The sequence below is a fragment of the Hippoglossus hippoglossus genome, chromosome 14, assembly GCF_009819705.1.
Source record: "Hippoglossus hippoglossus isolate fHipHip1 chromosome 14, fHipHip1.pri, whole genome shotgun sequence".
NCBI lineage: Eukaryota > Metazoa > Chordata > Actinopteri > Pleuronectiformes > Pleuronectidae > Hippoglossus > Hippoglossus hippoglossus.
Genome location: NC_047164.1, coordinates 87,471 through 108,242, shown reverse-complemented (window position 1 = coordinate 108,242; position 20,772 = coordinate 87,471). Strand labels below are relative to the sequence as shown.

Genomic DNA, 20,772 nt, shown 5'->3' with positions numbered 1-20,772 from the left:
GGTTTTTATGAAATGTTACAATATATAAATATATATATATTATAATGACTGTACGAGCAAGTCAAAATCTGTACATGAACACAAATTAAACTAAACTAAAATAGTGCAAATAGTGTGAATAGACTGACCAGTGCAGTATTATATTGTTCACTCTGGAAGCTGTGGGAGCTGTGGAGGTGAGACCGGTTACACTGTAAAACTTTGCAAACAAATATTGAGATCAGATGATTCTGCAGAACAACATGACCTCATTCTCAGTGTCGATCCAGAGGAGGCTGAAAAAAGAGAAGAAGGCCAAGAGGAAGCTGCAGGGGGCGCTAGATTTTGAGTGGAGGAGGAGAGAGCGCTCAAACACTCACACCCCGTCACAGATTCTCTCTCTTCATATTGTCACAAGTTTTTGTAAAACAACATGGCGGCCTCCACAGAGAGGACCGGCTCCAGATGTAAGTATAACATATTTAAATAAAGCATTGAAAGATAAAGCTTTTCAATATAAAGGTCCATTTTAGGGCAAAGAAAACACAGTTCGTACAATTTAGATGAAACACATTAGTGAAAACATCACTAGGATTATTTTCTATTCAATTTCTGCCAATAGATCCTTTCACCTGAATGTTACACACTGAACCTTTAAAGAAAGATCCTGTCACCACGGTGATGAAAGACAGCGTCACTTCCTGTCTCTGTCTGCTGCAGCCGGCTGCCCCCCCTCTCACCTGAACCAGGAGGAGGATCTGATGCTGTGAACGAGTCTGTGCAGAAAACCTGCTGCTGAGTTGTTCAGCTGTGAAACACAAACTCTGGAGAAGCTCTGGAGACGAGTCTCTGGATTCCACCTGCAGGTCTGAAGCCAGCTTCACTCAACGCTGCATTAAGTCGACTGCACCCATCATCTGTCAGGTGGGAGTGGCTGATCTGAAAGGAAGGAACTTCATCACATGACCAACTCTCCCCAGCCCCTCTGGACCAGTAGGGGGCGGAGTCAAACAACAATAAAAAAATGATTTAGTGACGTTAATAAATGTTGTCGCACTGACACGTAGCCTGAGGCCCCGTTCACACCTGCTGTTACGTTGTGTTTACATGTTCAGATTTTAATAAAACCTGCTCAGTGTCAATAAATTAGAAATCACGTGATTATTGATGTGATCGTCCTCACAAAGGTAAAAACGAGTTGTGTCTTTTCTAAATAAAGATCCTTTGTGTTGAATATTTAAATTTTAAACTTTAAAAACAAAAGTATTGTCTCTGATGGTTTTGCGGATTAAAAATCGACTTCCTGTCAGAGCTCCTGGTGGGTGGAGCTCTGAGACCTTGTTAAGGTCTCATTAGAAACATGTAGATCAGTTCCGTGCACGTGCACACTGGATAATGAATGAGCCCTCGTTAGCGTTGAGTCCAGTTGTCAGTCAGCGTTAAACACGTTTATCAACAACGAGCTTCAGTAACAACTGCAAGTCCTTAACGAGGTCAACAAACAGGTTAATTAACGTGGACACGCCCCCAAATTCATCTCAACTGACCTGAAAAACTAAAATCACATCAACACATTAATGAATTTGACTTTTGAGAAGAAACCAAACAAACTGAGGGTAACATTTTATTGATGATTTTCCCCAAACTAATTAATAACTATTGATTTTACATTAAAGTAACAACTTGTTCAACAAAAACCCAAAACACGGATCATCTGTGACCTTTGACCTCCCACTGTTCACATGACGCTGTTACATCTCATCAATGATCAAGAGAAACACGGAGGAAGAGGAAATGAAAGTAGAGATGTCCGATTTCAGTATTTCGGTCTCTTCACGTCGACCCTGAAAAAGAAAATGTGATCAGATGTTAAAACTATCAGCTCTCCTTTGATTGGCTGATGATGATGATGATGATGATGAACTCACCCGTCGGCCTCCATCTTCTTCCTCTTCTCTATGATCTGATCGAGAGAGAGAGAGAGAGAGAGAGATTAAATAACCTGGTTACACTAAACCAGTTTAGACAAACTAAACCAGAGGTGGGAACTAACAAAGTAAAAATACTCTAACTTGTACTTTAGTACATTTTTCAGGTACTTTAGAGTATTTCTTTTTCTGATGACTTTATACTTTAACTCTACATTTAAACACAAATATCTGAACTTTTACTTCTTGTCACTTTGGCTTAATGTGTTTGATAGTTTTTTATTTGCAGCATCAAAACCGATTGAACCTAAATGAACAACAACACAGATGATTGGTTGTTGTGCATCAGTTTAGATCAACACAACAGACGTAACAAGGTAAAGACTCGACTGTGGAGAAGAGGAGCACGAGTCTGATGAAGAGAAACAAGATGGAAGAAAGAGAAGAATCAAACATCACTGACACAAAGCTTTCAACGTTTCATCCAACCTGTGAAATCATCTTCATCATTGTTAGATACTTTATTAACTCCTGTCACATCAGTCGATAGAAAGGATCTTCACAGGGAAACTTTTTACTTTTACTCAAGTAAAGACGTGGAATCAGTACTTTAACACAAATATCTGTATTTATATTGTACTTATATAGTTTCTAGTCTTGATGACGAGGACATTTTATTGCCATTCACACACAGTTTCACACAGAGCATCTAGTGGCAGCACTTTTCTTTTCCATGAGGGGCCATTCGGGGTTCAGCATCTTGCCCAAGGACACTTCGGCATGCAGATGGGAAAGAAAGGATCGAACCGCCGCCGACCGCTCTACCCCCTCAGCCACAGCTGCCCCGAAAAGAAGGATTACAGGTAAAGAATGTGTGTACATTTTCCACGTGGGCTGACGAGTCATGTGACCATGTATCAGCTGACTGAGGTTTGTAAACACTGGTGTCTCACCGCGCTGATCTTCTTCCACTGCCGGTCCAGTTCTGCCTTCTCATTGGTCTCTTTGAAGCGACGAGTCTTGCGACCCTCGGACATCTTGATGCCGTACTGGAAGGCGGCCCTGCGGGGACAAACGTCATGGTGACATCATGATGGTCTTACTAGCAGCACAGCGAGTGGCCTGTGAGTCAGAGCTGAAGGATGCACACGTACTTTGGCAGCGCCTCCTTGTTGTTCATGTAATCAGAGTACTCCTCCTGAGTGTCGAAGTCCCAGCGGCCGAGAGGACCCTTCTTATTGCCCTGAAACACACACACGTCACATGACCTCCGCTGCTTCCTGTTCGCACCCCTGACGTCATCACGGTGTTATTCACTTCCTGTCAGGGTGACATGGCGCCTCCAGCTGCAGCTTGACTGTTAAATGTCTGATAGAATGACACTAATGAGGAGGAGCTCTGCAGACAGGTGCATGCTGGGAACTGTAGTTACCTGGTCCATCTTACTGTAGTCCACCTCCTCATCACTGTCCACAGCCAGGTCGTCCATCCTGCACACACACACACCCATCCATTGTACATATATAACAGTTAGACATTATTAGTAGTGTGTGTGTGTGTGTGTGTGTGTGTGTGTGTGTGTGTGTGTGTGTGTGTGTGTGTGTGTGTGTGTGTGTGTGTGTGTGTCTTACGTAGCCGGGTAACACTCCGCGTACGAGTTGGATCCTCCAAAGAAATCTCCCAGTTGTTCTTTACTGTCTCTTCTCTGAGAACCAGGCTCCTGGCTCTGCCATTGGCTGCCGGCTGCTCCTGCAAACTTCTCGTTGATGACCTTGATTTGGTCTCTGACTGATCCTGGACCTGAACAACATTATTGATCAGGAGGTCATCAGGTCACATGACGCTGGTCATTACAGCGTTGAACTGAGACATCACAGAATCAAAATCTAGTCAATAAAGTTGAATTAATTAAGGAAAAGTCTCACCTGTCTCCACGTCCACGACCTGGAGACAGAGACAGACCGTTAGTGATGAACCAAAATGCACACCCATCTGTGTCTCCACCCACATGTGTCGCCACCCGTCCGTCCGTCTCCACCACCTGTCCATCTATCTGTCTCCACCACCCATCTCACCTGGTGTTCGTCTCCTCTGGGTTTCTCAAAGTAGCTTTGTCTCCTGCTCTTGCTATCGTCCTCTCTGTGGTCCTCTCTATCTCGGTTGTCCTCTCTGTCTCTGTGGTCCTCTCTGTCTCTGTGGCACTCTTTGTCTCTGGGGGGTTCTTTGTCTCTGGGGGGCTTGTACATGGCAGTGCCGGACGGGACGTAGTCTCCGATGTCCTCAAAGATACTGAGACAGAGACAAAAGTGAGCGTTTGATATTCAAACAACACAATGTGATGTTGTAGTCAACTGACCTGATATCAGCTTCAGGAGCTCGTTTATCATCCAGTTTCCCTGAAACAAACAAACAAACAAACAAACAAACAAACAAACACACACGTCAGCTGTTACTCTGTGACACGTCTCTGTTACCGTGGTTACATGGTGCTTCAGTACCTTTGTCCTTCTTCTTGATCTTCTTGTGTCGTGTCCCTTGTCTGAGGTACGACAGGATCTGAGTCAGTTTAGAAATCACGATATCGTTGGTGGTGAGAGTCGTCTGAGCCTGAGAGACGGACACAAACACAAACTTAAATGAAAAAAGCTGTTTGAACATTACATTTCATTGAGCTGACGCTTTTATCCAGAGCGACTCACAATAAGTGCATCAACCATGAGGAACAAACCAGAACAACAAGAATCAAGAAGTACAATTTTCTTCAAGAAAGCTAAACTACAAAGTGCAACTTGTAAGTGACATGTAAGTGCTACTATTTTCTTATCCGAGGTGTAGTCTGAAGAGACGTGTCTTCAGTCTGAAGAGACGTGTCTTCAGACTGAAGAGACGTGTCTTCAGACTGAAGAGACGTGTCTTCAGTCTGAACAGATGTGTCTTCAGTCTGAACAGACGTGTCTTCAGTCTGAAGAGATGTGTCTTCAGACTGAAGAGGTGTGTCTTCAGACTGAAGAGACGTGTCTTCAGTCTGAACAGATGTGTCTTCAGTCTGAAGAGGTGTGTCTTCAGACTGAAGAGACGTGTCTTCAGACTGAAGAGACGTGTCTTCAGTCTGAAGAGGTGTGTCTTCAGTCTGAACAGATGTGTCTTCAGTCTGAACAGACGTGTCTTCAGTCTGAAGAGATGTGTCTTCAGTCTGAAGAGACGTGTCTTCAGTCTGAAGAGACGTGTCTTCAGTCTGAACAGGTGTGTCTTCAGTCTGAAGAGGTGTGTCTTCAGTCTGGAGGAAGATGTGTGGACTTTCTGTCCTGATGTCCATGTGGAGCTGGTTCCACCGTTTAGGAGCCAGGACCGGAAACAGTCGTGATGTTGTTGAGTGGCAGCTGTCCCTCACAGTGAGGGAGCAGCTGATTGGCCGATGCAGAGCGGAGTTAACGGGCTGGGCTGTAACGTTTGACCATGTCCTGGATGTAGACTGGACCCGATCCGGTCACAGCACGGTACCAAGTACTAGGGTTTTGAAACGGATGTGGGCAGCTACTGGTAACCAGTGAAGGGAGCGGAGTGGTGTGAGTGAACTCAGGTTAAAGACCAGTGGAGCTGCTGCTTCCTGGATGAGCTGCAGAGGTCGGAGGGCAGCAGCAGGTAGACCTGCCAGGAGGGGGGGCAGTAGTCTAGGTGTGAGATGACGAGTGCCTGGACCAGAACCTGGACCAGAACCTGGACCAGAACCTGTGCCGCCTTCTGAGTGGGAAGGGGACGTATCCTCCTGATGTTGTGCAGCATGAATCTACAGGAACGTGTTGTTGCAGTAATGTGACGTGAGGGAGAGTTGACTGTCGAGTGTCACACCCAGGTTCCTAGAGGTCTGGGGGGGGGGGGTTAACATGGAGCTGTCAAAGGTAATAGTCAGGTCGTGGGTGGGAGGAGCCTTTCTCTGGAAGGAAAAGTAGTTCCGTCACATGAAATGAAAAAGTTTGACGACAATGAAGTAGGAACACGACATGTTCATCATCTAAAGAAGCTGAACTGTCAGTCACAGCCAGGGGGCGCTGTCACAACAACCATGTTCAGTCTGAAGCTGAACATCAGGTGTGAAAGGTTCCTCAGACCAGAAGAGGAGTTCTGGGTCTGGATCAAACTGAACCTGGTTCTGTTGGTTTGCAGTGAAAACACTTTGATGGATAGTTTGGACTTTTGGACCAATCACAGGAAGTAGAGACAGAATTAAACCACAGAAGAAGAAGAAGAGGAAGCAGCTGCAGTTTTCACCTCCGACAATATAATGTTTGAACCCCGAGGACGTTCATTTGGTGCATTTGAACTAGTGTGGAGTACTGGAGTACTGTAGAGTACTGTGACTGTAGAGTACTGTAGAGTACTGTAGAGTAGTGTAGAGTAGTGTAGAGTAGTGTAGACTGTAGAGTAGTGTAGACTGTAGAGTAGTGTAGAGTACTGTGACTGTAGAGTACTGTAGAGTACTGTGACTGTAGAGTACTGTAGAGTACTGTGACTGTAGAGTACTGTGACTGTAGAGTACTGTAGACTGTAGAGTACTGTAGAGTACTGTAGAGTAGTGTAGAGTAGTGTAGAGTGTAGAGTACTGTAGAGTAGTGTAGAGTAGTGTAGACTGTAGAGTAGTGTAGAGTACTGTAGACTGTAGAGTAGTGTAGAGTACTGTGACTGTAGAGTACTGTGACTGTAGAGTACTGTAGAGTACTGTGACTGTAGAGTACTGTAGACTGTAGAGTAGTGTAGAGTACTGTCGAGTACTGTAGAGTAGTGTAGAGTACTGTCGAGTACTGCGCCTGAAGGTGCTGATGCTGCCAGTAATACCAGCATGGTGTTACCATGGCAACCAAATGAAGCTCTTCTTTCATGTCCTCCATTCAAACAGAAAGACTACCACCCCCCCAACTGACGATACGTCAGAGGCCGTCTACAAACGAATCAGAGTTAAGTATAGGTAGACTCCGCCCACGTAGGTGATGACGACAGGACGTACGTATGTCAGACAAAATTCTTTAGTCCCTAAATTATAATGTGAAACCAAAACTAACAGATCAAATGAAACTATGGAAGCTTGGTTCAGACTCAGATCAGGAAAAGTTTTTAAAGTTAAAATGTCTGTTTTACATTAAATGCAAACTGAACAACAGCGCCCTCTGCAGCCACACGTGGCAATATATTCTGTTGTGCCTCGTGATGACGTTAATTTCCTGAACCAACAGAGCGGCTGCTGCTTTAACAAATCCACCAAAATCTGAATTCCTCATATTTTAAAAGATAAATACTGGTTTTAGCTGCAGTTTATTCTAATCACGCTCAGGATGATGTTTATGTTTTTTATCGGAGCAGTTGCTGATTCAGCCGTCACGTAGTGAAACGCTCAGCACCGTCTGTTGTCATGGTGACCAGCAGCTGTTTCCTTTACATTTCATTGAGCTGACGCTTTTATCCAAAGCGACTCACAATAAGTGCATCAAGCATGAGGAACAAACCAGAACAACAAGAATTGAGAAAGTACAATTTCTTCTTCAAAAATAGCAAAACTACAAAGTGCCATTTAAGTGCTACTAAATTGTTAGTTTGAAAATGTTATTCAAGGTATAGTCGGAAGCGGTGTGTTTTTAGTTTGCGGCGGAAGATGTGTAAACTTTCTGATGTCCGGATGTCAATGGGGAGCTCGTTCCACCGTTTCCTGTGTCAGTACCTCCATGCTGGGACAGTCGGCTTTGCTGCGGATCAGAGTTGTCGGGATGTCTGTGTCAGTGAACTCATCGTCCAGGTCGACCACGTACGCCATCCTGCCCGGCAGGAAGAGCTCGTTCCTCTCGACCAGGCCGGTCCTAAACACCACGCGGTAGATGTTCCTACCTGGGGGGGGGGGGGGGGGGGGGTTACACACATGATCCACACACAAGATGAAACCAACATGTGACTAAGTGTGATCAGACTCACCCAGACGAGTCTTGAACTCGATCTTCTCCTCTGGCTCCACGTCTTTCCTGACAGACCAGAGAGAGGTCAAAGGTCAGACAGGGGGTCAAAGGTCAGGCAGGGGTCAAAGGACAGACAGACGATGATGATTCATACTTTGCCTCTTTCTGGACTTTCTCCATCATGTCTTCTTCTTCTTTCTCTTTACTGGTGATCTCCGCTCTCACCTGTCAACGTTCAGTCAAAGGCACAACCCTGATGTTTTATATTTTGATATATTTACATGTTGTTAGCATCATATAAGAGTGAGTTAGGTTTTGTAACACAGCATTATATATATTTTCTGTGTCTGACCTTCTGCAGCAGAGCGAAGTCCAGACCTTTCACCAAGTGAGTATGTTCCATGTCACCTCCCAAAAACTTTGACTCCTGGATCAACTGCCGACGTTTCTCTGCAGCCGACTTATCTCTGAAAGAACAAAAACAATATCCAACTCGTCAGGAGTTAGCATTAGCAGTACTCACGCCTCAGCGGTGGGTCCTACAGCTCTGTAGTTAGCTGTGCTGTTAGCATAGTTAGCATTAGCAGTAGTCACGCCTCAGCGGTGGGTCCTACAGCTCTGTAGTTAGCTGTGCTGTTAGCATAGTTAGCATTATCAGTAGTCACGCCTCAGCGGTGGGTCCTACAGCTCTGTAGTTAGCTGTGCTGTTAGCATAGTTAGCATTATCAGTAGTCACGCCTCTGCAGTGGGTCCTACAGCTCTGTAGTTAGCTGTGCTGTTAGCATAGTTAGCATTAGCAGTACTCACGCCTCTGCAGTGGGTCCTACAGCTCTGTAGTTAGCTGTGCTGTTAGCATAGTTAGCATTAGCAGTACTCACGCCTCAGCGGTGGGTCCTACCGCACTGTAGTTAGCTGTGCTGTTAGCATAGTTAGCATTAGCAGTACTCACGCCTCAGCGGTGGGTCCTACAGCTCTGTAGTTAGCTGTGCTGTTAGCATTAGCAGTACTCACGCCTCAGCGGTGGGTCCTACAGCTCTGTAGTTAGCTGTTCTGTTAGCATTAGCAGTACTCACGCCTCAGCGGTGGGTCCTACAGCTCTGTAGTTAGCTGTGCTGTTAGCATTAGCAGTACTCACGCCTCTGCAGTGGGTCCTACAGCACTGTAGTTAGCTGTGCTGTTAGCATAGTTAGCATTAGCAGTACTCACGCCTCAGCGGTGGGTCCTACAGCTCTGTAGTTAGCTGTGCTGTTAGCATAGTTAGCATTAGCAGTACTCACGCCTCAGCGGTGGGTCCTACCGCACTGTAGTTAGCTGTGCTGTTAGCATAGTTAGCATTAGCAGTACTCACGCCTCAGCGGTGGGTCCTACAGCTCTGTAGTTAGCTGTGCTGTTAGCATTAGCAGTACTCACGCCTCAGCGGTGGGTCCTACAGCTCTGTAGTTAGCTGTTCTGTTAGCATTAGCAGTACTCACGCCTCAGCGGTGGGTCCTACAGCTCTGTAGTTAGCTGTGCTGTTAGCATTAGCAGTACTCACGCCTCTGCAGTGGGTCCTACAGCACTGTAGTTAGCTGTGCTGTTAGCATAGTTAGCATTAGCAGTACTCACGCCTCAGCGGTGGGTCCTACAGCTCTGTAGTTAGCTGTGCTGTTAGCATAGTTAGCATTAGCAGTACTCACGCCTCAGCGGTGGGTCCTACAGCTCTGTAGTTAGCTGTGCTGTTAGCATAGTTAGCATTAGCAGTACTCACGCCTCAGCGGTGGGTCCTACAGCTCTGTAGTTAGCTGTGCTGTTAGCATTAGCAGTACTCACGCCTCTGCAGTGGGTCCTACAGCTCTGTAGTTAGCTGTGCTGTTAGCATAGTTAGCATTAGCAGTACTCACGCCTCTGCAGTGGGTCCTACAGCTCTGTAGTTAGCTGTGCTGTTAGCATAGTTAGCATTAGCAGTACTCACGCCTCTGCAGTGGGTCCTACAGCTCTGTAGTTAGCTGTGCTGTTAGCATAGTTAGCATTATCAGTACTCACGCCTCTGCAGTGGGTCCTACAGCTCGGTAGTTAGCGGTGGTGCTGATCAGCTCCGTCTCTTCGTAATCTTTGTTGACTCCATCTCGTCTCTCTCTTGCTCGATCTCTGTACTTCTCGGCCAGCTCTCGCTCTCGCTCCATCTCCTGCTGACGTAGCTTAGCATAGTAGCTATAACAAACAACAATACATGATTAATAACACGATCAGCTGAATGTCCTATTAGCAGAGTTCAGTTTGACCTGAAAATAACCTCAGCAGGTCAACCCTCAACTCTGTAGTGGGAGCTGTGTTTCAATCGACAACAGGAGGAGCCAGTTATTACATCATCACGCCGGCAGTGCTGGGTCGTGCACACTGCAGGAAACATGTATCAGGTCTAACGCTCGCAGACAAATTCAAATTTACACTTTCCGGTGATGCTCTGTGATGGAAAGGAACTTCCTGTGTGTAGGAGAATCTTCAACCTGAGTGACACTGTGCCTACTCCACACTCACCTCTTCTTCTTCCTCCTCCTCGCAGCGGGATCCTCATCCTCATTGTAGTCCCTCGGCATTCTGGGAAACAAACAACGGATGAACCCATGAAAAATCGAATGTACCCTCTGACAGCAGACGCGGAGCGTCAGCAGTGTTTTTGTTACTCACTCATGGTGTCGAGACTTGGAGGGCGGGGCTGAGGAAGGCGCCGCACGCGGTGTCATCAGCAATTTCCTGAAGTCATCATTAGTCAGTTTGGACCTGAGGAGACACATGGTTGTGTTAGTTAACACACACACTTAACGGTAACATGATGCTGGTTATCAACTCGTTAAGTCCACCCAGGTTTTCCCCTGGTGACATTTGGTAAAAAATATATGACTTGACCACGATATAATAACGTGTGAAGAAGATATATAACTCGGGGCCACGAGATCTGAATCTGTTGTTTACTAACCACAAGTGAAGAAGCCTCTTGATGAGAAACGTTTGAATCCCATGATGTGGACTCTATAATGTTTAGTATTTAATAATATATTTTCATAAGATAAAACTACTTAAAGGTGGTAGACAGTCTGTGGTACTGTGAGCACTTTGCTCCTACGGGTCAGGTTGGTTCTGTTGGGCTCCAGCAGCTAACGAAGGTTTATCCTCTGAGGAGAATCTAGATCTTTCAGAGCCTCAGAGACTAACAATCCACACCAAGACATTTTCCCAGGAGGCTGCAGGAAAAGACCCAGAAAATGTCTAGAGACACTGACTCAGACATTTGTTCTCACATAGAGAACCTGCAGAACATGTGAGGAACATGTCAGAGCTTCATGTCTGAACCCCCCCCCCCCCCACACACACACACACACACACACAGTTGAACTCACTGAGCTGCGGCTCGGTGCTCGTCCACCTCGTGGCCATCAGGAGCGAGAGGGTTGGAGTAACTTTCAGCTTAAAGAAAACAGACCGCATGTTAGAGACCGACAGCAGGGGGCGCTGACACACACACACACACCCAAACAATAAAATATAAAGTGACTCGTAAGATTATTTGTCAATAATGATTCATGATAATAAATCAAATGATTCTGGATCAACACAGATTGAATATAAACTTTACTGATCCACAGAATGATCTGATTAAATCATGAATCACTGAAAGTGCTTGTTCCGTTTGTAGAAGGGTGTCACGTTAACTTTACTATCGATAATATATTAATGATCGATACTCAGCTGCTCAGTTACTGTTGATCTCAGTAATAAAACCATGTAGATTAAACTGGAGAGAAAACATTTAAACTAAAGACTCGTTTCTCTTCTGTTCTTTCAGCTTCGTGTTTTTGTCGAAGAGAAAATCAACAATAGCTGTTTACTACTGACTCAGAGCTACGCTCGGCTAACTGATGCTAACACAAGTCCTGCAGTCTGATAAAGATCCGGTTTAGTTCCAGTCTAATTGTTTTTATTCCGAATTAGACTGAAGCGTTTCCGCTGAGTGCAGCCAGCAGCTAACAGCTAGCTTCGCAGTGAGCGCATGCTAACGGTGCGTTGTGGCTTCTTGTGTGTGAACGTGTTTCAGAACAAACTCACTCTCCGGCATCTTCTGCGTCTTTTCTGCTTCACAGTGAGAAACTGATTCTTCCTCCCCAGACAAGGACCTCAACTAGCTCAGTTAGCTTTCGGCTAACAGCAGCGGCTCTCTGCGTCACTTCCTCTTCCGTTAGCGCTCATACACAGCGCCCCCCGCAGGAGGCCGCGGTCACTGACACGTAGAAACCAAACTCATGATTCAATGACGTCATGTGAACTTTTCAGATTATACGTCACAAGGTGGAAAAACTTCTGCCATGATTTGTCTCGGTCACATTTATCACAACAACCTGACGTCTTAAAAGGTATGTAGACTTTTTAAATGCTCTGTATATATGTATATATCTCAATCACATTTTATATATAAAGCTCATATTCAGTTTCTCTCATTGTTCTTAAGATGCAACATCCTCTGTTCTTAACCCTCCAGAGTAAAAGTACCAAACATTACAAGGTAAGAGGTATTGTTCCTGTGTACAGCCTTGGGTTTCTTGAAAGGGGCGATATAAATTCAAGTTATTTATTATAGGACCTTTAAAAAGGTGCAAAAAGAGGGCTCCGTTTTTAACACCTTACATTTATCGATACATGGAGCAGAACATGCACCTGACTTCTATGAATAAAACCACATTTCAGTGAAGCCTTCAGCCAATCAGAGTAGAGTTGTGCAGAAGTAACGAGGAGGATATCAGAGACATTTAGACACAAAACTTGGTGTAAATGACCTCGTTAAAGTGGATTATGATTGTCGGGGCGTGTTTTTTTCTGTCAACATTTACTTCAGTTGTATTGGATTCTGCTCTAACAAAGTTTACCCCTGAAACTCCAGAAGTGTTTTGTGGACTCAAACACTTCACACCCCCGCGCAGATGTTCATCCTCCAGCTGCAGCACCTTTATGACAACACAGCTCCCCCCCCCCTGCCATCAGAGGTGATTTCCTAAAACAATGAAAGCCAGCTAAGTGAAATTATAGAATGAAGAAACAGTGAGGTTAAATAATTAACATTTATTCACATTAACACATTTACAGAGGAGTCCTGGACTGAACCACTTCAGTCAAGAGGGGGGGTATTAGGGTTTGGGCTGAACCAGCGTGTGCAGAGCTGAGGCCACCTGATCAGCTGACATGTTGTCCACGGAGATGCTGCTCTCTTTTCCGAAATCTGAAGACAAAACACAAACATCAGTTTTATTGACCCATGCAGAAACATAACTGAGCTGACTCCGCCTCTAACTGAACCCTGAGAGTTGTCATCTCACCAGTGAAACCGTCAATGTCCCATGATGCCATGCGGTCAGACTCACCGTATCTGGCCCAGACTCGGGCCTGGACTCCCGAACACTCTCGGATCAGGATGGGGAATTCTGGGTTGGACTTCTTCAGAGTCACATAGTGCTGCTCCACAAAGTCTCTGTCAACACAGGAAACACAGTCAGAGCTGAGATCAGCAGTTAGCTGTTAGCCGTGTTCCCTCACTCTGCTGTTAGCAGTTAGCTGTGTTCAGTCACTCTACTGTTAGCTGTTAGCCGTGTTCCCTCACTCTGCTGTTAGCAGTTAGCTGTGTTCAGTCACTCTACTGTTAGCTGTTAGCCGTGTTCCCTCACTCTGCTGTTAGCAGTTAGCCGTGTTCCCTCACTCTGCTGTTAGCAGTTAGCTGTGTTCAGTCACTCTATTGTTAGCAGTTAGCTGTGTTCCCTCACTCTGTTGTTAGCAGTTAGCCGTGTTCCCTCACTCTGTTGTTAGCAGTTAGCCGTGTTCCCTCACTCTACTGTTAGCAGTTAGCCGTGTTCCCTCACTCTACTGTTAGCAGTTAGCTGTGTTCAGTCACTCTACTGTTAGCAGTGTTCCCTCACTCTGTTGTTAGCAGTTAGCCGTGTTCCCTCACTCTGCTGTTAGCAGTTAGCTGTGTTCAGTCACTCTACTGTTAGCAGTTAGCCGTGTTCCCTCACTCTGCTGTTAGCAGTTAGCTGTGTTCAGTCACTCTACTGTTAGCAGTTAGCTGTGTTCAGTCACTCTACTGTTAGCAGTTAGCTGTGTTCCCTCACTCTGCTGTTAGCAGTTAGCTGTGTTCAGTCACTCTACTGTTAGCAGTTAGCCGTGTTCCCTCACTCTACTGTTAGCAGTTAGCCGTGTTCCCTCACTCTACTGTTAGCTGTTAGCCGTGTTCCCTCACTCTGCTGTTAGCAGTTAGCTGTGTTCCCTCACTCTGCTGTTAGCAGTTAGCTGTGTTCAGTCACTCTACTGTTAGCTGTTAGCAGTTAGCTGTGTTCCCTCACTCTGCTGTTAGCAGTTAGCTGTGTTCCCTCACTCTACTGTTAGCAGTTAGCTGTGTTCAGTCACTCTACTGTTAGCAGTTAGCCGTGTTCCCTCACTCTGCTGTTAGCAGTTAGCTGTGTTCCCTCACTCTACTGTTAGCAGTTAGCTGTGTTCAGTCACTCTACTGTTAGCAGTTAGCTGTGTTCCCTCACTCTACTGTTAGCAGTTAGCTGTGTTCAGTCACTCTGCTGTTAGCAGTTAGCTGTGTTCCCTCACTCTACTGTTAGCAGTTAGCTGTGTTCAGTCACTCTACTGTTAGCAGTTAGCCGTGTTCCCTCACTCTGCTGTTAGCAGTTAGCTGTTAGCAGTTAGCTGCCGTCACTATCCATGTTGCTCGGACGGGTTGTGGATGTGATCGTCACGGCTCTCTCTGCCTCTACAGGCGGACTCGAAGCTCACCTGGCCCCCTTGCTGGCCGCGGAGGTCTGGCAGAGGTGGACACGGATCTCTCGGAGGTTCTGACTCAGTCTGGAGCTCAGACTTCTGACCGCAGCAGACGCCATCTTTACTTCCTGCTGAAGTCAAGGACGAGGGGAGGGTTCATGCAGCCCGGGGTTTATCCTGACAGGCACTGACAGGCAAGTGTGTCACCCCCTGGTTTGTCTTTGCAGGCACCAACACAGCTGTACATATATGAAGCCTGATGAATCTAATCACTTAGTCCAACTTCAGGAACGTCTGAAGAACATCAAGGTCTGGATGACCCACAACTTCTTACTTCTAAATTCAGACTGAGCTCATTGTAATGGTCCCTAAACATCTGAGAGAAACACAGTGATCAGATAGTCCCCTTGGTGTTAGCTTGGCCCCCAGCTCCACTGTGAGGAACCTTGAGTTAGGACCAGGACATGTGACCCACATATAAAACAAGTCTCTAGGACAGCTTTCTTCCACCTGCACAGTATTATGAACATTAGGAACATCCTGTCTCAGAAGGAAGCTGAGAAACTCGTCCATTAGTTCCCTCTAGACTGGATCAGTGTGACTCTTTATTATCAGGACGTCCCAGTAAGTCTGTGAAAAGCCTCCAGTTGGTCCAAGATGCTGCAGCACGAGTGCTGACAGGAACTAGGAGAGATCATATTACTGCTCTTAGCTTCTCTGCATTGGCTCCTTGTAAAACTCTGACTATCAAGATCCTGCTCCTCACATATAAAGTCCTTCAAACCCTTCATATATCAAAGAGCTCATAACACTGTACTGTCCAAATAGATCACTGCACTCCCAAAACACAGGTTCTCTTGTGGTTCCAGAGTCTGTAAGAGCAGAACAGGAGGTAGAACCTTCAGCTACCAGGCTCCTCCAACTCTGGTTCAGAAGACGGACGTCCTCTCTACATTAATGGTTTAAAAATGTTCCCCTGTGATAAATTTTATAGTAAGAGCTACTCTCAGGTAAAAAAAAGAATTAAAGGTTTCTGTGTTTTTGCTGAAAACAAAAAAAAAACATCTACTTGAATGTACATGGACCATGAACCTCACGGACCAAATCATAAAACAGAAGACGGACAGATCTCTTACAGTGAGTTTTGTCTTAAGTAGTTAACAGAGGTTTATGAGTCGTAGCCATGTCATCAGCTGGAGGTAACTTTATTTAGAAACACAATTATTTGGTACAAATATTATGACAATAAAAACCAGAGATACCTTCCACATGTTTCCATGACGATTCTGATTGGAGCAGAGAGGAAACAGGTGTAGACCTCAGGAAACCTGATGAGAACGTTGAAAGAACCTTGCTCTCCAGTCTGATTCAGTTTCTCGTTAGAGTTTGATAGCGTTAGCAGAAAGTGAGAAGCTGTACATGCAACATTGTGAACATCAAAACTTATTTGAGTGTTTTATGATCCGCTCATTTTACCATCAGTCTGACTCTCTTTGCTCCTGTTCACTCTCTTCACAAGATCTTGTCGTCGTTTCTCATTCAGAAGCTCCTGGATACGTTTGTTCTGTGTTCGCTCACGGAATGGTGGCATACGTGGGACAAAGTAGTTCTGCTGCCCTCTGGTGGCTTCCCCGTCCAGTCCCACGATCCGGTACGGGACCTCATCCACTGAGTTTTTCTCCTTCTTTGTGATTGTGAAGATGGAAGACGAAGACGTCGGCGCTGGTTCGGTTTCTGTCGGATTGAATTCAGTTTGAAGGCCTCGCCCACCTGATGATGTTGCAGTGATGATGTCATCAGGATCAAATGAGGTTGTGGTGGGAAACTCTGGGACGGCAAACGTCCGGATCAGCAGTGACAGTGGGCCATAAACCGTTGCCATGGGAACTGTAGCAGGAGGCGCTCTGGTAGTGGTGGTTTTCTTCTCGAATACATGTGGTGGAGCAGTTTTTCTTGGCCACCTTTTTGTTGTACTAGTACTAGTAGTAGCACTAGTAGTTGTAGTGGTACTAGTAGAAGTAGTAGTAGTAGTTGGAACGATATCCAGAGACTCAGAGGGAACAGAAGGATCCTCGTAGGACGAATACTCGTCATAATCATCGTACTCCACGTATATGAAGTCAGTGCTGCTCCTGCTGGTAGGGGGAGGAGTCACAGTGAAGCTGTGAGGTGGCGTGCTGATGAAATGACTGGTGATGTCACTGCCGTCAGACCAGGTGGAGGAGGATGCTGAGGTTATCGTCTCTGTGGTCGATACCCATGAGCTAGGCCAAAAAACACCAAAGATTTCTCATTAAACAAGCAGTTAGACGGACTTATTGATTTTATTTGACATTGGAAAGGATAGATCAAGTTTATCAGCCCATATAGATTTTAATTAAACCACACAGCTACATTGTGGCCGGCCTTCTCTGTGCCCTCCCCCTTCTTCTTTTATTTTGTTGGTCTATTCCCTGCTTTGGATCATTGACTTGTTCATAAAGCAAAACAAAAGAGTGCAAGAAAGTGTTAACTGTAAGATGCCTTTTATTTGACAAATTCATATGCAAATATAAAGAGAATAATAAAAAAACAGCGTCGAGTTCATTTGTTCATATTTGACACTTTTTATTTTTTCTGTTTTCATTGGTTTCATTTCGTCTGACACTCACTGACCTGTTGGCTGTCGGCAGGTTCTCACTGCTGAAGTTTCCCTCGCTGCAGGACTTGCAGCACATCTGCCGGTATCCAGCGATGGAGCAATACCGACTCAACACCTCCATCCGACAAAACACCGACCGGTCACCACGACAACGCTGCCCTGGAGAGTCAAAACTGTCAATCAGAACCCTAATTCAGAAATGAAAGAGAAATAAATAACTGTAGTAACAACATGTTGTTGTACGGACTACACTTATCAATACTTTACAGAAGGAGCTCATCTTTGACCTTTATTTTGAAAAGACCTCAGGAAGAGGTGGAGTCCGATTTACTTTCTTAATAGTTCAGTGTGTAAGATTCAGGTGAAAGGATCTATTGAAAGTTAATATAAAATAATCCTAGTGAAGTTTTCCCTAGTGTGTTTCATCTAAATTGTACAAACAGTTGGTTTCTTTACCCTAGAGCTGGCCCTTTGTATTTTAATACTTTATATATGAATACTTTATATTTTCATACTTTATATTCAAATACTTTATATTTAAATACTCTATATTAACATCCTCTTTATGGAGGCAGCCATGTTTTTTACAGTAGCCCACACTGGACAAACTAAACCTTTTTGTGTTTCTATGACAACTGAAGCTGCCACAGGTTCTCTTTCATGTTTGGAAGAGGAGGGTGAGGTGAGGGGTGTTCAGCTGCAACATGACACTTCACCACTAGATGTCCCTACATTCTACACACTGAACCTTTAAGGCTCACTTATTCTGCTTTTACGTATGAAAAGATTTAACCGTCACTACTCCGAGGAGGAGGAGGAAGAGAAAGGTCTGAGGGGGAGTGTGAGTGTTTTACTAGACGAGATCTTTGGAGCAGGAAAGTCTACATTGGACCTGGACAACCACTGGATGATGGCGTTCTTCTGGTTGCCTGCAGGGGCAGACAAACACAAACAATCAGCAAAGAAAACAGAAACTACAAATCCCAGAATCCTCCCTGCCCTCTTCAGTAAACAAATGTATAGGATGTGATTGGTCGATGCCTACCGCTGCAGGGTGGAGCTTGGCAGCTGCGGGTTGTGATTGGTTGAGGTTCACTGCAGTTTCCAGTTGAACTCTCAGGACTCGAACATGCGACTTGACGCTCCTGAGTCCCGTTTCCACAAGATACTGAGCACTAAAAAAACCAATGACACTAATCAGACACTGAAGTTCAGATTTGAACTTATTGATCAGTTCATGATCGGAGGTTTCATCCTGATGAAGAAGAAAGTGAGGTCGACCTGAACTGAGGGAGGGAATTTAGAAAGTGGAGGAAGTCAAAGTTGTTTCTGGGAGAAGGTGTTTTTATTTCTGGCCCTGTTTTAAGACTTCGTACCGGTGTCCACGGCCCGGCTCTCCAGGCGGCAGGGCAGGGGAAACGGTTGCAGGTGCGTTTCACATCTGGTCGGTTGTCGCGACAGAGTTTGCTGTGTGCAAAGCGCTGCTGCTGGACCCTGCTGGGCTCCTGCTGGCAGCTCACCCAGCGACGCTGCCACCCAGTCTGACCACAAGAGGCGCTGCAGTCCTCCCAGTTCCCGGTCACCCAGCTGACGGGACAAAACATTTGATAGGATGAGAGGTTTTTATAATCTGTAATAACTGAGCTTGTGTTTTTGTTGTTTCAGCTGCTGTCACTGATTTGAATGGAGTGAACAAAATAAACAGAACACCTGTCAACATGATGAAATGTAGTTCAACAGACACAAGTCAGCCATGTGTTGCCATGGTGACCTGTAACAAGTTACCGTGGCGAGCTGCACTTATCCATATTGCAGTTACGGCTGATGGCTCTTGGTTTGTTGATGTTGGAGCAGAGCATCCTGTGAACCATTTTCCCATCTGCCTTCCTCCTGCAGCCGAACCTTGTGTACTGTTTCCCTGTCAACCAGAGTGATCTCTGTTACAACACACACGTGTTACCCCGGTAACCAGAAGAACAGGCTGTAACCCATCAGCAGAAATGTGTACCTCCTCCGCAGGGTTTGGAGCAGTGCGACCACTTCTTCAGCGCCCACTCGTAGAAGATGGTGTCCTCCTGCACCAAGTTGGACTCCAGTGAGGACCGGAGACGGTCCTGGATGATGTACTTATAGGATACTGTCACCTTGGAGTCGCCATAGGAACGGACCTGAAGCACAGAAACACAGAGGTGGTGGTTGGTTTGTTGGTTTGTTTTTAACGTGATCAGATATGGACACATTGAATTTGGATTTAATTGTTGACTGACCATAACCAGGACCCCGTATTTCAGTGGCCCAGTAGCTTGGACAGACTCCTGCTCCTCTGTGTTGTTGTACTCCCAGGCCACACCCTTCTCAATCACCACACGGGACTCTGGGAGTTCATCTTCATCATTGAGGAAGAGGTGACCCGTCTCCTGGTTCTTCACCGCTGGAGCAGAAAAGAGAAAATAAGAAGTTGCAAAGGACGTTAACGAAGGACAAAATGAACTGCACTTACCTAGGATGTGAGGAGTCCCTTTGAACTCCTGGATCAGCAGGTGTCGCGCTTCTTTAGGGATCTCAAGGATCTTCAGGTAACCTGGGTCAATGAAGCAATAATCGATCACTCATCAATTAATCATCAAAACTCAAACAGAGACATTTTCATCCATCCATCTTTCTTCTGCTTCTCTGTGCTTATGTCGAGGAGGTAGCAAACCAGGGTACCAGCCACACTTTCCAGTTCTTCCGGGGGGATGGAAAGGTGTTGCAAGGCCTGATGGGATATGTAGTCCCTTCAGCGAGTTCTTGGTCTCTTCCTGGTTGGGCATGCCCGGTAAATCTCCAACAGAAGGCACCCAGAAGGATCTTATCTAGATGTGCGAACCACCTCAACTTTCCCCTTTCGACATGAAGGAGCAGCGGTGGCACTCCAAGCTCTCTCCGGATGTCTGAACTTTTCCCCCTGTGGCTGAGCCCCCACAGAGAAAACTCATTTTCAGCTGATTGTATTCATGGCCTTGTTCTTTCGGTCCCTCTAGAGCTTGTAACCACAGGTGAGGGTTGGAACCTAGATCGACCAATTGATCTAAAGCTTTGCAGACGAGCTCTAGAATAATGATCAGTTGCAGCAGAAAGTATCATCGTGTCATCAGGTTGTCGACGACTAAAGAACCTGGAACATGTGACTGGAACAATAAAGATGAGGCAACGGTACAAACCAGATGTTAGTTGGGTGTAAGAAGGCGTAGACTCGAAGACTGAACCAAAATGTGATGTCTAGTCTACGGAGGATTTCCTGTTTGTGTCACCGGCTCTCACTCTTAGATTGTTAAGTACTTTGAGCTGTTCAGCCACACGCATAGCTAGCTCGTTAGCTTCATCATCATCCACAAGGTGGAGCCTTTGTTGTTCAGGAATAGAAGGAGTCTCATAATGTGAAGGTCCAGTCGCACACTTGTGATGTCATCGGCTTTCAAAGGCAGTCTCTGAAGGAGGCGGAGCCTGAACTGAGACA

The 20,772-nt window shown here is 45.7% G+C and overlaps 3 protein-coding genes across 4 annotated transcripts in view; all 3 read right to left on the bottom strand.

The window, feature by feature from the left end:
• Window positions 1-1,571: 1,571 nt before the first annotated feature.
• On the bottom strand, window positions 1,572-12,081 carry ik (IK cytokine). Of its 2 annotated transcripts, none has more exons than XM_034607270.1 (19): window positions 11,930-12,081; window positions 11,224-11,290; window positions 10,514-10,606; window positions 10,364-10,423; window positions 9,869-10,036; window positions 8,199-8,313; window positions 8,001-8,071; window positions 7,866-7,912; window positions 7,618-7,781; window positions 4,406-4,514; window positions 4,264-4,303; window positions 3,971-4,196; window positions 3,833-3,851; window positions 3,539-3,707; window positions 3,340-3,397; window positions 3,062-3,150; window positions 2,861-2,969; window positions 1,908-1,942; window positions 1,572-1,823 (listed from the first exon to the last, which is right to left on the bottom strand). In XM_034607270.1, exons 1-19 carry the CDS (start codon window positions 11,937-11,939, stop codon window positions 1,796-1,798), a joined length of 1,677 nt encoding a protein of 558 aa, XP_034463161.1. In that variant the 5' UTR covers window positions 11,940-12,081; the 3' UTR covers window positions 1,572-1,795. The 2 variants fall into 2 exon arrangements, with proteins under 2 accessions (XP_034463161.1, XP_034463162.1); XM_034607271.1 differs by having other exon boundaries at window positions 3,983-4,196.
• An 836-nt stretch (window positions 12,082-12,917) lies between these two features.
• ndufa2 (NADH:ubiquinone oxidoreductase subunit A2) lies at window positions 12,918-14,805 on the bottom strand. The gene is made up of 3 exons (XM_034607351.1): window positions 14,648-14,805; window positions 13,237-13,343; window positions 12,918-13,094 (listed from the first exon to the last, which is right to left on the bottom strand). The coding sequence occupies exons 1-3, from the start codon at window positions 14,749-14,751 to the stop codon at window positions 13,003-13,005; spliced, it is 303 nt and encodes a 100-aa protein (XP_034463242.1). The 5' UTR covers window positions 14,752-14,805; the 3' UTR covers window positions 12,918-13,002.
• Window positions 14,806-15,821: 1,016 nt separating this feature from the next.
• The window catches only part of LOC117774665 (A disintegrin and metalloproteinase with thrombospondin motifs 2-like), an 18,321-nt gene continuing 13,370 nt past the window's right edge, over window positions 15,822-20,772 (bottom strand). Inside the window, exons 17-25 of the mRNA XM_034607241.1 lie at window positions 19,774-19,854; window positions 19,541-19,704; window positions 19,282-19,441; window positions 19,059-19,191; window positions 18,650-18,860; window positions 18,319-18,448; window positions 18,128-18,202; window positions 17,288-17,432; window positions 15,822-16,896 (exon numbers count right to left, since the gene is read on the bottom strand). Of these exons, the coding sequence (XP_034463132.1) occupies window positions 16,089-16,896; window positions 17,288-17,432; window positions 18,128-18,202; window positions 18,319-18,448; window positions 18,650-18,860; window positions 19,059-19,191; window positions 19,282-19,441; window positions 19,541-19,704; window positions 19,774-19,854 (1,907 nt within the window). The 3' untranslated portion in view covers window positions 15,822-16,088. The remainder of the gene's footprint in view (window positions 16,897-17,287; window positions 17,433-18,127; window positions 18,203-18,318; window positions 18,449-18,649; window positions 18,861-19,058; window positions 19,192-19,281; window positions 19,442-19,540; window positions 19,705-19,773; window positions 19,855-20,772) is intronic.

Bases quoted from the DNA above. Each gene is read 5' to 3' on its own strand.
- ik (XM_034607270.1), bottom strand. The intron at 10,037-10,363 runs GTGAGTGTGGAG...TGTTTGTTATAG, and splicing joins AGGAGGAGGAAGAAGAAGAG to CTACTATGCTAAGCTACGTC. The intron at 7,782-7,865 runs GTGAGTCTGATC...CCCCCCCCCCAG, and splicing joins CGAGTTCAAGACTCGTCTGG to GTAGGAACATCTACCGCGTG.
- ndufa2 (XM_034607351.1), bottom strand. From the start codon at position 14,751: ATGGCGTCTGCTGCGGTCAGAAGTCTGAGCTCCAGACTGAGTCAGAAC. The intron at 13,344-14,647 runs GTGAGCTTCGAG...CTGTGTTGACAG, and splicing joins GCGGCCAGCAAGGGGGCCAG to AGACTTTGTGGAGCAGCACT. The intron at 13,095-13,236 runs GTGAGTCTGACC...TTTTGTCTTCAG, and splicing joins CCGAGTCTGGGCCAGATACG to ATTTCGGAAAAGAGAGCAGC.